Source organism: Dendrobates tinctorius, unplaced genomic scaffold, assembly GCF_039654945.1.
Source record: "Dendrobates tinctorius isolate UK_male_01 unplaced genomic scaffold, ASM3965494v1 ptg000383l, whole genome shotgun sequence".
Lineage (NCBI taxonomy): Eukaryota > Metazoa > Chordata > Amphibia > Anura > Dendrobatidae > Dendrobates > Dendrobates tinctorius.
The window spans coordinates 2618691-2633536 of NW_027362049.1; the positions used below are offsets into that span (position 1 = coordinate 2618691).

Here is a 14846-nt window from a genome sequence, read left to right on the forward strand (position 1 = left end):
GAAGCAAAAGTACTAAGAGAATCCTTATGTGACACACAATTGAAGGATATCATTATATAATATCTCAGAAAAGGGGTGACAGATTCCCTTTAAGCTGTATCTTTATTGGGAGTCATCCTTTAAAACAGTGTTCCAGTTCCGCCATACTGATGACCTATACTCAGGACAGGTTATTAATATCAGTTCGGGAGGCGTCTAAAACTCAACACCGATCAGAAAGTAGTGCGCAAAGTGAAACTCCAGTGCTCTGTTACATTGTTTACTGGTTGCTTCAGATCAGCTGCTATTCACACAGAAGTGGCCACTACAGAGTATGACGGAGTGGTGGTGGTTCCACTCTACAAACTGTTTACATCCGGCCATTGCCCAAGCTGGTAACACCTGAGTGCAGTTGTGGGGTTGCCAGATATAGGACCCCTAATGATCTGAAATTAATAAGCTATCCAAGAAGACGTCATCGATATCGTAGTACTGGAAAACCCTTTTAAGGCCAAGTTCACACTAGGCGTTTTTGCAGCTTTTTTTTTTTTTTTTTTTTGCTGTGTTTTTTTGGATGCTAATTTTCAGATGCATTTTACAATACCAGCAAAGCCCAGGAGATTTCAGAAATCTCACATACAGCTTGGTTTTCTTGTCATCAGTAATTTGTGCCTTGCATGTGTTTTTTGGACATGGAGAATGTCACTTTCAGTGTTTTTCACCCTTTGACTTGAATGGGTGGTGAAAAAAACGCTGAAAAAACCCCCCAAAAAACGCAGGTATCATGTATTGCAGCGTTTTGTTTTTTTTTGTGCCAAAACCTGATTCGAAACCTGAAAAGGAACGACGCACATCGAGGTAGATATGGGTCCAATGAAGGACCCACGTCCACCTCCTACTGACACTAAGCTAAACTGAGGAAATTCCTGCCGGTCGGTGGGGTGTACACTGCGGAGGAGGAGCTAACCTTTTTGTGCATAGTGTCAGCCTCCTAGTGGCAGCAGCGTACACCCTATGGTCTCTGTGTCCCCCAATGAGGCGAAAGAGAAAGGACATTTTCTTTTCAACACTAAACTGTATCAGCATGCACAAGAGAAAACATGCTTTTTTTCTGCAGCTTCTTTCCTGCCAAGAGGTCAGGTTTTGTTGCAGAAAAAAACGCCTAGTGTGAACTTTCCCTAACAGTGGCTGTGCACTATCACAAGAGCAGACACTAATAACACTGGACGCATAGAGTCTGGCTGGAAAGGAAAAAGGAGCACAAATTACACAGCTTTAAACACATTTTTAATTTTTGTTAGAAAACATTATAAAATGAAATACAAAGTAAAGAGGAAAGGGATTTAAATTAATGGCGATCAGAGTCTGTAATTTAACAATACACATTTCTTGTATGTCGATATAATTAACAAAGACACCCGCGGCTGACATTGGTTAAGATTGGGATCATTTGGCTGCTCAGGGAAATCTCCAGGACTATGCCATCACAGAAAAAGAGTTGTTTTTTCTCATTCCTCACTCCTGAAGGGTAGTAGGTTTGTGGGCATGTTTAATGTTCTGGATTTCTAATTTCTAGGGGAATAGTGAATTAAATCACTTCAAAGCTGCAGCAAAAAAACAAAAAATTTACTGTCGGCCATGGATAAAGGTTTGTATAGTCTGGTGATGACAGTCCACTAAGTAAACAGGATTCATTATAAATTAATAAACTTATAATTTATATCAAGTGCTGAATCAGGTCTGTAGTAACCCTTTTACAGGTCAGGGTTAAAGGGACAGAGTAGAAAATAATAGCAGTAACATAGATTATCACTATTATTGCTGAGTTGCAATACAGGACACCGCCTATAGACAAGAGTGGCGCTGTTCTGGTCTGTGACCGCTAGGGAATACAGTATTGTATTCTATGGCGAATAAAGCAATGGAAATCTACACTGCCTACAAACATGTAGAGGGCATCTTCAGTACACTACAGAAGTTTACACTCCAAGAAGTCAAGTGTAAGGGGTGGAACACTGTCCTCTATCGCAAGTGTAATGCAACTGCAGGGTTCCATGATCAAGTAATTGAAACTTTAAAGTCACATATAGGACAAATCAGTACAGGTCCATGAGCTGGATTTGTTCCACTTAAACTGGATCTGTCAGTAGGCTGTTGCTATGAAATCTGAGTGCAGCATGATGTAGAGCTAGATTCCAGTGATATTTCACTTACTAAACTGTGTGTAGTTTCAATAAAATCAGTGTTTTATCAGGAGGAGATTATCACTACCGGACTAGGTGTCACGTGCTCCTGGTCTACTGTCCTGTATAACCATGTCCCCAACAGTGATTCACTGCTTTCTGTCAATGCAGTGTACACAGAAAGCTGCTAATCAGTGGTGTGTGCGGGGTTACACAGGGCTCAGCATTCAGAGAACTGCTAGTTCTGCAACCGATAAAACACTGATTGTATCACAATTGCTGCACGCAAACTAAGGCCACTTGCACACATTGAGGATTTGGTGAGTTTTTTACCTCAGTATCTGTAAGCCAAAACCAGGAGTGGCACAATCAGAGGAAAAGTATAAAAGAAACCCGTCACCACTTCTGGATTTATCACCCACTCCTGGTGTTGACTTACAGATACTGAGGTAAAAAACTCACCAAATCCTGGATGTGTGCATGTGGCCTAAGTGATACATCACTGGAATCAGGGTATTCACCCGTACATCATGCTGGTAGGAAAAATCCGGTAACAGATTACCTTTAAATAGCTCTTCAATGATTTCCATCAAAAATACTGCCGTTATCCATCCATTCCATCATGTGGTTTCCTGCAGACCTGATTCACATGTGATATACATAGTATTAACATCAAGAAAAATAAACCATTTTAATTGCATACCATTTTAGTGATATTATTGACATTACAATTTTCATTATGAAAATTTTTTAGTAAAGTTGTTCACATTGATCCTAAAAATAACGTAGCCGAAGGAGACCAATAAGTGGCATTACATCGGAAATCAAAAACCAACGAGCAAAAATCATTGTAATTCAGGTATGGGGCTTGCATAGGGCAAGATCTTACAATCCTATAGACCAGGGACAGCCAAATGAATGGCTACACCAAAACTGCACACGGTTCCTTAAGGAATTATTCATTAGAGTGTGTTACAGACAGCCTAATAGGTCATTTCTGTATACATACCATTTCTAGGTGCATTTGCTGTAACCGACGTGTCATCAGGATGTTATGGGGTTATTGAACTTTATAGAGTTAGAAAAGCTCACAGAAAGCAATAACCACCCCCCAATGGAACAGGGCAAGTGGTAGCTTCAGACTGCACAGACCTCATTTGCTGCAGGAGCTGGGAGTAAAACCACTCAACTATTTAGCTGAAGTGACCCAAAGGATGGATATTGTGAAATCCGTACACACTTCCTTTCCTTAAATTCCAACTTAAAACGCAAGTACAATTCTGAGCATGCTCAATGAAGGCATTTTCACAATAAGCATCGCTACCCTTTCTTCATCCATCAAAGGCCATTTGAGGCTTAATAATAATTTCACAGACGTTAGGATTCATATCAGTAATGTCTATGTGTGCAAAGTCCTTAAAATGGTGGCACTGGGCTTGTTTGGTATCATCAGATTACAGCAATCTGAACAAAGAAACCATGTACAGGAGCCATGTCTGTCTCTGGCTGAAGGCTGTGACCCAGCTGTCACCTGGAGGAGCTCCGTTCTTTGCTCACACAGTCATCTTGTGTGGTGCTGTCTCCATTCCCCATCCCGCTGCACGTTCTCCTCTTCTTCTTTCGGTGTGATGTAGTCTCCGCTCCAGAGCTGGAGTTGTCCTGTGTGCAGAACCAAGTGGAATATGAGACACAGCTATGCCCTTTTACATGCGTACTGTAGCTATTCCACTAAGGTCAAAACTGGCCTGAGCAAAAATGATAAGATGAGAACATTTGTGTAAAATCTTGAAAGTCAAGAAACATTTGCCCGTACACTAGAGATAACAAAAATACTACGCATATGGCTGAGATCACGGTATGACACCAATGTCTGATAGCTGGGGTCAACCAAACCGGACACCTGGCTACTTTGCTTGACTTTTTCCCAGCAACGACATAGTTAACTAAAATGGATGGCCGTCCACGCGACCACCCAAAACATGCGAGTATGAAATGTTACCAATGTCTACCATTAGAAAACACCCTTAAAAAGGGACTGTCAGCACAGAATGACTTCAAACCACGTACAGGAGTTCGGTACATCATGGAGTGGTCAAACATTTAAAGGGAGCCTGTCAGCAGAATTGTGCACAGTAATCTACAGACAGTGTGCTGTTGGCACCTTTATACTGATTACAGGGATACCTTGGATGATCAAATCCGTCGTGTGGTTGTTGTTTAATCTTAATTTTCAGTTTTGAGTTAATGATATGCTCGTACTCTGGGGCGGCCTGGCGGGGGTTTCATGTGGTGCTCTGATTAGCTATTCAAACCAATGGCTTATTATAACCGGTCACTGATCATTCACTGATCTGCCCCTAGTTTACGTACTGAATATTATATATACATATTGAAAAAAAAAAAAACTTCTGCAGACAGGTGCCGGCACCTGTGCTGCAGCATAATTGCATATGTACTGTGTATATAATTATTATATTTGCGGTTCTCCTGATATTAAAAATATATATAGAAAAAAAAAATCAATTTAAAATGGTGCCCACCGGTATCTGCTACTGACGGATTTCATCACCCGAAATCACTGTAATCAGTATAATGGCACTGACCTGAAACTGTGTGTGGGTTACTGTGCACAATCTTGCTGACAAGTTCCCTTTAAGGGTACCGTCACACTTGGCGACGCACCAGCGATCCCGACAACGATATGACCTAGTAGGGATCGCTGGTGCGTGGCTACGTGATCGCTAGTAAGATGTCGAGCAGTCAGATCTCACCAGCGACGATACAAAATGATACGACGGTCGTTGGGACCCTGTCTCTCAGACCTGTAGTATTGAGGTCGTTCGTCGCTGTCCCTGTCAAACACAGCGATGCATGCTGGCCAGTGGGACACCAGCGATCAAAAAAATGGCCCAGGACATTTGAGCACGATCAGCGACATCGCATCAGGGGCCCGATCGCTGCTATGTGTCACACGTAGCGAGATCGCAGGCGAGATTGATGTTACGCCACAAAATCGGTGACGCAACAGCCATATCGCTAGCGATCTCGCTGAGACGGGGCCTTAAGTGCTCCTTCCCACCAGCTTGTTTCCATCTATCTCCACCCTTATCTAGGTCTATGGAGCAATAGCTTTCAATCAAAGAGGGAGGTCATCGAAATAGAGGGAAAATAAACAGGTAGGAAAGTGAACTTAAATGTTGGGCCATGCCATGATGCACCGACTGCCTGTATTTGATTTGATCAGTCATTCTTTGCTAACAGAGACCCTTTAATCAAAAATCGCCAAGATGTTTCCTGACTAGTAATGCGCAAACGTGCTTGGATATCGTGTTATACGAGCATGCTCGAGCATTATCTGAACATCTCGGGCGTTTTCGAAGAATATGTTGGTGTCCCCGTGGCTGCATGATTTGTGGCTGTTACGGCATCCTCGCATGTGTTGCGGCTGTTTAACAGCTGTGAATTACACAGCAGCGGGGGCTCAAGCATATTTCTTGAGCATGCCCGAGATACTTGGATAAAGTCCGAGCACGTTCGCTCATCACTATTCCTAACTCTACAGTACATCAGCCTAAGCTACCTTAGTGTCCTATACAGGCAACAAGTAGTCGCAGGTGGTAACGACAAGTCATGGACTTATATTTCTAGCCAGGATTTCTTTAAAAACAGATATTTGGGCAAATACATTCATTAAAACCCATAGCTGTATGAAATCCATATTGGAGCCACAAGCTTTATGTGGAAGCTACTAATCACATTACTTCCACTTGTTGCAGTTTTTAGATGCAGGATTTAGCTTTGCAGGAGATCTGTCACAACAAATCAGCCCACTGCTGCACACAGACTTGTAGAGGCATCAAGTCGGCTAATGCTTATTATCATGTGCTGCCAAGTAAATGAAATCCACGCCAACTACTTATGGACATGGAGGGAGGAAAACCCTCATGCGATGCTTCAGAACCTCACCTCTGATCCAGATTCTGAAGAGCTGGAGGATGAGGAGCTGGACGAGTCACTTGAAGAGTCAGATGCGATCCCGGTTGATTCCTGTAAATCCACAGTGTCTGCCAAGGCAGCCAGCTCAGGACGCTCCTGCTTTAAGATCCTAGAAACGTAAAATAAGAAGTTGCTCATCAATACGAAAATAACCCTTGTCAAGGTACAAATATATAAACGGGAATTTCCAGGAGTTTTGGCAAAACATTTAACTCAGTGTAGGGGTTGATATAAAATAAAGAAAATAATCAATACTTATCATTTGAGTCTGTAGACAGTCCAGCAGTCTCCGCTGAGATCAAAGGTAATGACAGCCAAACCATTCTCACCTGATTGCGGCTGTCAAATTCTATTCATACATATGACAGGGACTGGCTGCTGCAGTCAGATGACTGATGCTCATGATGTCATTCAAGCAGCGGGAGGTTAAATCATTATTTCTTAATTTTATAATGAGCCATAAGACCGACTACAAACACAAATTGTAAAAAATACTTGGAAGTAAAATCTGGTTCTAAAATTGATTTTTCAAACACAGAATTCATTTGACAGCAATGATCACAGTTTAAATTCAAATTAAAGTGAAATAAAACGTAATTCTGTATTGTTCTTTTGACTTTTGTCTTCTCACATTGTCCTCTGTATGTTATCCAAGTAGTATTGTTTCTCCTTGCGGAGAATGACATGCTAAGCATGCCGAGATGAGGAGACTTAAAGCCGCAATGCTCCTCTGGGAAATATGTAAATTGTCTCTTCAGAGAGGAAGAGGACTAGAACTCTAGTGCCACCTATTGGAAGTAGCAATCCTAAAAGTCAATGTCGACCCTTTAACGAGCCTTGTTACATGACTTAGGATAAAAGCCAAGCCAGAATCTTAATTTGCAGACACTGTGTTTCGGGGTACTGCCCCTCGTCAGTGCAAAGTGTGAGATCTGGTTTGGCTGTGTGAGAGGCGTCTGAGCGCATATTCATTACCTTAATGAGCGGTTCAACGTGATAACTGAGCACAGGAAGAGCTGCAGCGCCAGGACAACGGAGATGTAGGGACGTGCAGCGACGGCACGAGGATGGTGAGGAGGACAGGGGGGAGCCCAGTCATGCATACATCGAAGGGAAGGGCGGAGCCGAGCCATGCATACAAAATGGGACGGGGGGGAGCCATGCATACAAGGAGGGGCCCGGGGGAGCAATACATACAGCAGGGGAAGCCACACAGAGCAGAACAAGACGAGCCACACACAGCAGGACAGGACAGGGGGAGCTATATACATACCAGGACAGGGATGAGGAGACAATGCATACCCGGCTTATACTCGAGTCAATAAGCTTATCCAGTTTTCTGTGGCAAAATTAGGTGCCTAGGCTTATACTCGGAACGGCTTATACTCGAGTATATACGGTATGTCCAATTTCCCTTCTTTGCCTTACACAAATCAAGCCCTTACACAGCTCCATAGAAAAACAAATAAACTAATGGATCTTGAGAAGCAAGAATAAAATAAAAAATAAGACAATTATTTTTGTAAAGGGGCCCAAGTAGTATAACTAAATCAGTGATGTTATTAATATTCTCCCAACCTCCCAGAAAGAGTTAATAAATGAATCTGTAATTTAATGTACAACCCAAAATAGTGGCATCAAAAACTACAACCTGTCAGTAATAAACAAGGCCCATACAGCTACATCAATGGGTAAAAAAATTGTAACTATTGAAATATGACTATAAATAAAAAAACAAAAAAAAAAACTCTTCGGCATCCTGAACTAAATGGAGCGGTTGATTAGACACGTGTGTGTCAGCTTCATTCATTTCAATTAGATATATTTCCGGAACTCCTAGTCAAAATGACTTGAGCGGCTGCACACGTCTGAACAGCCGCTCTGTTCATTTCAGGGGGCGGTTTGAGTTGTGGGACCACTGTTCTCGGGATCAGTGTGAGTTCTACCTCTGGAAACCCCCCCCCCCCCCACTGATAGCCACAGGATTGGGGCGCCCGTAAATCTCATCAACGCTTCACTCACACAGCAGATTTTCAAACAGAATTTTGGTACGGACAGGTCCTCTCTCGACACATTTGTGGCTAAAACACAATCCTCATTGCTGTATCACATAGAGATGAATGGGAGGCATGAAGGAAGGGACTGCCGTGGATATTCAGCAGAACGTCGGTGTGGCTGTCCGTGCCAAACGTCTGCTTGTAGATCCTCCTTGTGAACTGACCCTAATAATTATCCCATATGTTGAGTATTGGGGATAAGTATTAGGCTACAAGACTATCCTCTTTAAAGCAGGCAACTACCTTATTGCAGGCAAGCCAGTCAGTAGGGTTGAACTTAGCAGTTTGCAGGCATGTAACAAACAGACGGCCTACAACACTACGCTGCATGAGCAGGGAGGGGGCACAAGACGAGTAGCGGGTGGGTGGACTAGCAGGTCGGATGGGAGCACACACCTCATCACTTTTGAGCCCTTAACTCCCCTTAACAGGGCGCACAGGCAGTTTAGGAATACAGTGTGGGCCAGCAGCGTCTGACGTCACTGATGTCAGACGCAGCTGTCCCCCTCTGCTGCGGCCATACAATGTAAGTAGCTGCGGCGGTGAGTGACTGAAGCACCGGTGCTTAATAAAGCAAAACAATTAGCCTGGGCCCCAGCCTTTTACGCAGTCTGCCAGGCTGTTTACACAGTGGCTCGACTGTGCTGCCTCAACGCAGTCCATGCCCTCCCACTTTGCTTCTGCTCACCGGTCCCCATACATCAGTAATGCCCTTATGGCAGCCCTGGGTGCTTATGACGTTTCATTGCTTTTTATTTCAGTTTTTTCCATATTGCATTGACTAAAAACAATACACAATTTTTGCATTTTGAGAGTTTTATTTTTAGCTTTACGGCGTTTACCATATGGTTTAATTAACATTATATTTTCGTAGACTGGATTTTTATGGATGCTGTGATACCAAACGTGCTTTCTTTTTTATTTCTTAATTTTTGGATTTTTTTCTGTCTTCTAGGAAAACTTGAACCTGTGATCATTTCAACCGCTTGTTCTATAAACTAAAGTATGGCTGTATATAGGAAAAAAAATGATACTCGCCTATGAAGCCCAGTCTGTGGCTAGAATGCATTGGAGGACGAAGATAGCCTGGCTGCTATGGCAATACCACAGCACCCTGTGATTATGTCACAGGGAGGGCAAATTGGAGATACTGTGCACTGACAATTGTGTCATTTAAATGTCACTGTCAGTGTTTGACAGCTGCATTTGAATGATTAAACAACAGGTACTGGAGATGGCATCAGGCACCGGCTGGGGTTACAGGCAGATGCCAGCTGCGTAATACAGCAGGCATCTGATGGGTATGGTGGGGAATCCTGAGCTTACCCATTCATTTGGGGACCCAACATATGACATAATAGTATAAATATTTTTGGGAAGGGATTAAAACCAGTCAAGTGCTATAAGAGCCTATTATAAAAAAAAAACCCCTTTAAAGAGGACCCCTCAGCAGTTCATTATTGGATAGTTTTTGCTCTTATTTTATTCTCAAGGGTTCTTTTTTAACCTACCATACAGTTCTAGGGATTTGAGCCTGAATTTAGTGTTACTGTTTATGGGCTTTCCGAATGTGGTGTGGCTCAAATGGAGATAATGTCGGGCAACCTAATGACATGTTCAAAGAGAATCCTCAGCAACCCCCTGTAATACCATAAAAAATATTTGAAGTTAATAAGAGGGGCCCATATCTATGAAACTGTACGACAGAATTTAAAAAACTGCATACTCAAGAGAGCAGCAGGTATAAAATAAAAGCAAAATCTCCTATTTTTGACCTGGCGACAGGTCCTCTTTAATGACAGCCTGCACAATATCCAATCTCTATAATAAAAGCTCCTTCCTTCTCAACCAGTAGTAATGAAGAGAAGTAGCATAGAGGAACATCAAAGATCCAGAAGCCGATCTTCTAGACTTGAACGAATGATTAATGCTCGTACATGACACACAGGTCACTCTTGAAGTTTTGAGGTAGCAATAACCTTTAGACATGAGCTACCATCTCCTTTTGTTTTTTTTTGCTCTGCTTCTTCCCTAAGCCATAGCCTTTTTATTTTTTCATGAATATAGCCATGTGAGGGCTTGTTTTTTGCGGGACGAGTTGTACTTTTGAACTACACCATTGATTTAACCATATAACGTACTGGAAAACGGGAAAAAATTCCCAGTGCTGTGAAATTGCAAAAAAAGGGCAATTCCACAATTGTTTTTTTTTTTACCATGTTCACCAAATGCTAAAATTGACCTGCCACTATGATTCCCTAGGTCATTACGAGTTTGTAGACACCAAACATGTCTAGGTTCTTTATTATTTAAGTGGTGAAAAAAAAAAAAAAAAATTGTGTTCTTTTCCGAGAGCTGTAGTGTCTTCATTTTTCGGGATTTGGTTAGGGTGAGGGCTTACTTTTTGTGTACCAAGCTGATGTTGTTATTGATACCATTTTGGTGCAGATACGATCTTTTGTTTGCCCGTTATTGCATTTTAATGCAATGTTGCGGCAACAAAAAAAACGTAATTCTGGTGTTTTGATTTTTTTTCTCGTTACAACATTTACTGATCGGATGAATTATTTTTATATATTGATAGATTGGGCAATTCTGAACGTAGTGACACCAAATATGTGTATTTTTTATTGTTTTATTTTGGAAGGGTTAAAAGGGGGCGATTTGAACTTTTGTGTTTTTTTTTTTTACTTACTTGCTTCAATAGTCTCTATGGGACGCAAAGCTGCGATCACCCAATCGCCTGTGCTGCACAGAGCAAGGCTTCAGCCCTGCTCTGCATTGCAGAAATGATCACTTGCTATGACAGCCAACCTCTGGGCTTTTTTTTTTTTGCATTTTTTACTTGCTTTATTAGTCTCTTTAGGAAAACTTTGAAACTTCATTCGATTGCTTACAGTATAAAGTGTGAAACCACATTGTTTAATAGCTTAAATGCCACTGTTTGAGGTTGGTTGGTGGCTAAACTGCAGCAGTCGGAGCCATTTCCAGTCACTATAGTTACTGCCGGATGCCGGCTATGTAGCACAGCTGGCATCTGCCGCTTATGAAGTTGGCTCAGCTCCTGAGCTAGTTTCATATTTTACTTGATGAACTATGACGAAAATGTATGCCATAGGTTGTTACTCAGGTAACTGCACATTATTAGTGGTAGGATGACTGTTACATTGAACTCCTGTAACAAATCGGTGGATGTACTGGTGATATGAATGACTCAGTCCTGAGTGGCACAATGTAGGCTATGTATGTTGGAGCTGAGTATATTATAGGCTTGGATACACTGAACTACTTTTTCTAGATATTCAAACATTTCTAAAACCTTGAACAAGTGAACGAGAGAAAACAGCAAGCCCCATCCCTTATAATTCACTTGTACTACCGTTTTCTTCTTACCTATACCACTTTCTGGAGAGTTTGGGCCTCCCTCGCACAGTCTTGTGCCAAACAACCGGGAAGTTTGTACAACTGGCAAAGTTCTGGGTAATGGCGATCGCGGTGTCTAAGTTCAGTACAACGTGCCACCAGCCACCTGGTGAAACAAAATGAGACATTTTTCAGAACGTCACATCTGCTTCATACTATCATACATTGCGCATTATGGTTCTCTTTCCATAAGAAAAACGCTCCTCTCATTTTCTTAGTCATTTTAAGATTAGGTCATTCCATGTCAAGTGGACCAGTTTTAAAAATCGTCCCCACTCGACCTTCTCCGATTTTGTTGAAAATTTATAAGGATGTACAGTGCCTACAAGTAGTATTCAACCCCCTGCAGATTTAGCAGGTTTGATAAGATGCAAATATGTTAGAGCCTTCAAACTTCACACAAGAGCAGGATTTATTAACAGATGCATAAATCTTACAAACCAAAAAGTTATGTTGCTCAGTTAAATTTTAATAAATTTTAAACATACAAGTGTGGGTCAATTATTATTCAACCCCTAGGTTTAATATTTTGTGGAATAACCCTTGTTTGCAATTACAGCTAATAATCGTCTTTTATAAGACCTGATCAGGCCGGCACAGGTCTCTGGAGTTATCTTGGCCCACTCCTCCATGCAGATCTTCTCCAAGTTATCTAGGTTCTTTGGGTGTCTCATGTGGACTTTAATCTTGAGCTCCTTCCACAAGTTTTCAATTGGGTTAAGGTCAGGAGACTGACTAGGCCACTCCAGCACCTTGATTTTTTTGCCTCTTGAACCAGGCCTTGGTTTTCTTGGCTGTGTGCTTTGGGTCGTTGTCTTGTTGGAAGATGAAATGACGACCCATCTTAAGATCCTTGATGGAGGAGCGGAGGTTCTTGGCCAAAATCTCCAGGTAGGCTGTGCTATCCATCTTCCCATGGATGCGGACCAGATGGCCAGGCCCCTTGGCTGAGAAACAGCCCCACAGCATGATGCTGCCACCACTATGCTTGACTGTAGGGATGGTATTCTTGGGGTCGTATCCAGTCTCCAAACGTCACGTGTGTGGTTGGCACCAAAGATCTCGATCTTGGTCTCATCAGACCAGAGAACCTTGAACCAGTCTGTCTCAGAGTCCTCCAAGTGATCATGAGCAAACTGTAGACGAGCCTTGACATGACGCTTTGAAAGTAAAGGTACCTTACGGGCTCGTCTGGAACGGAGACCATTGTGGTGGAGTACGTTACTTATGGTATTGACTGAAACCAATGTCCCCACTGCCATGAGATCTTCCCGGAGCTCCTTCCTTGTTGTCCTTGGGTTAGCCATGACTCTTCGGACAAGCCTGGCCTCGGCACGGGAGGAAACTTTCAAAGGCTGTCCAGGCCGTGGAAGGCTAACAGTAGTTCCATAAGCCTTCCACTTCCGGGTGATGCTCCCAACAGCGGAGACAGGTAGGCCCAACTCCTTGGAAAGGGTTTTGTACCCCTTGCCAGCCTTGTGACCCTCCACGATCTTGTCTCTGATGGCCTTGGAATGCTCCTTTGTCTTTCCCATGTTGACCATGTATGAGTGCTGTTCACAAGTTTGGGGAGGGTCTTAAATAGTCAGAAAAGGCTGGAAAAAGAGATAATTAATCCAAACATGTGAAGCTCATTGTTCTTTGTGCCTGAAATACTTCTTAATACTTTAGGGGAACCAAACAGAATTCTGGTGGTTTGAGGGGTTGAATAATAAATGACCCTCTAAATAAACTTTTCACAATTTAAAAAAAAATTAAACAAAGAAATAACATTCTTTTTTGCTGCAGTGCATTTCACACTTCCAGGCTGATCTACAGTCCAAATGTCACAATGCCAAGTTAATTCCGAATGTGTAAACCTGCTAAATCTGCAGGGGGTTGAATACTACTTGTAGGCACTGTACATGTATGTTTGAAAAGAGGTTCTGTAAATTTTTAGGGCCAGATCTCAAATACATTGGGTACTGTTGACCTTTCACTGGAGGTTCCATCAAGCCTGCGGCTTCCGCTAAGAGGATTTTGCAAACTTTGGCACATAGCCATTAAAGTTCTATACTGGCTATGAAGCTGAAATTTGGCATACTAGCTCAACTTTTGCTGCTAAACACGATAAAATTATTACTGGCTATGACAAAGCAATATTTCGTCCGCAATTTTGTGTCAAAGTAGCTTGAAAAACGCGTTGCATAAAATTTATGCCTAACTTTGCTCATATATAACTCAAGACCAAAAACCAATAGTAACTGGTGCTTTGCCCTGTACACCAAACATCTACATGACTTTGCATTGCTGCAATATCATGGTCAAAGCATATGTATTTGTGGAAATATTCACACCCACATATGAAAAACTTAAAAAAAACGAATTTTACCTATTTTTAGGTCAAATTTCTCAAAAAGGGTACCCCTAAAATATATTAATTCTGATATCATTAGAAAGAGCACATTTTTCTCTACAAGGATCATTGTTTTTTTTTTTTTTTTTTGGAGTCTCTCAGTTTAAGAAAAGAAGAATGCCACTGAACATGGTGTTATTTATTAATATGCAATGAATGGTAACTGCACTATTCAAACCCTTGCGTTGGTCCATGGTGGTTATACCACAACCAATTCCCTAAGAATTGGTATTATAATCCTATTAAGAATTGTAATAATGCTGTCTTTCGAGAATTGGCAGCCCCATCGCCTAGGAGCCATGGCCGATAGCCGTGCAAGTCCAGCCGCGGGCGGTCTCTTTATCACAGGTTCAGAAGCCTGAGGGTGGGTGTCTTTGCCTAGGATCCCAAGCCTAATATTGGGTATCTTTTGTTGGTTCCCAAGCCATAATGTTCAGTCTAAGTGGTCTGGAATTGTTGCTGAATTTGCAACATAATCGGTTCAGAGAAGCTGTATTGTCGGCCCATTGCTGTTGCAGCTGGTGCTGGAATTATTGCAATGATTGACTGCTCGGGAATCCAGCATGTATCATTTCTCACAGGCCAGTGAAAGAAGCTAGCTGGTCCATGAGGATGCATAAAATTTATTAATGCATCATGGTCGTCGACTGAAATTTCAGAAATATTTCCAATCCACCAGTTCCTATCGTAAATGCAGGCAATGTATTGCCCTGGCTGGAGGTTTGCAATTAGCACAAAAGGCATTTCTGATCTGACAGATCTATCTACATGGGCAATGAAAGATGATGGGTCATTTGACACCCTTGAAATGTG

The 14846-nt window shown here is 42.1% G+C and overlaps 1 protein-coding gene across 1 annotated transcript in view; it reads right to left on the reverse strand.

Annotated features, from left to right (window-relative positions):
* Nucleotides 1-1249: 1249 nt before the first annotated feature.
* JMJD6 (jumonji domain containing 6, arginine demethylase and lysine hydroxylase) overlaps nt 1250-14846 on the reverse strand; it is a 42247-nt gene continuing 28650 nt past the window's right edge. The window contains exons 4-6 of the mRNA XM_073563197.1: nt 11609-11744; nt 6129-6267; nt 1250-3821 (exon numbers count right to left, since the gene is read on the reverse strand). Coding sequence (XP_073419298.1) covers nt 3690-3821; nt 6129-6267; nt 11609-11744 — 407 coding nt within the window. The 3' untranslated portion in view covers nt 1250-3689. The remainder of the gene's footprint in view (nt 3822-6128; nt 6268-11608; nt 11745-14846) is intronic.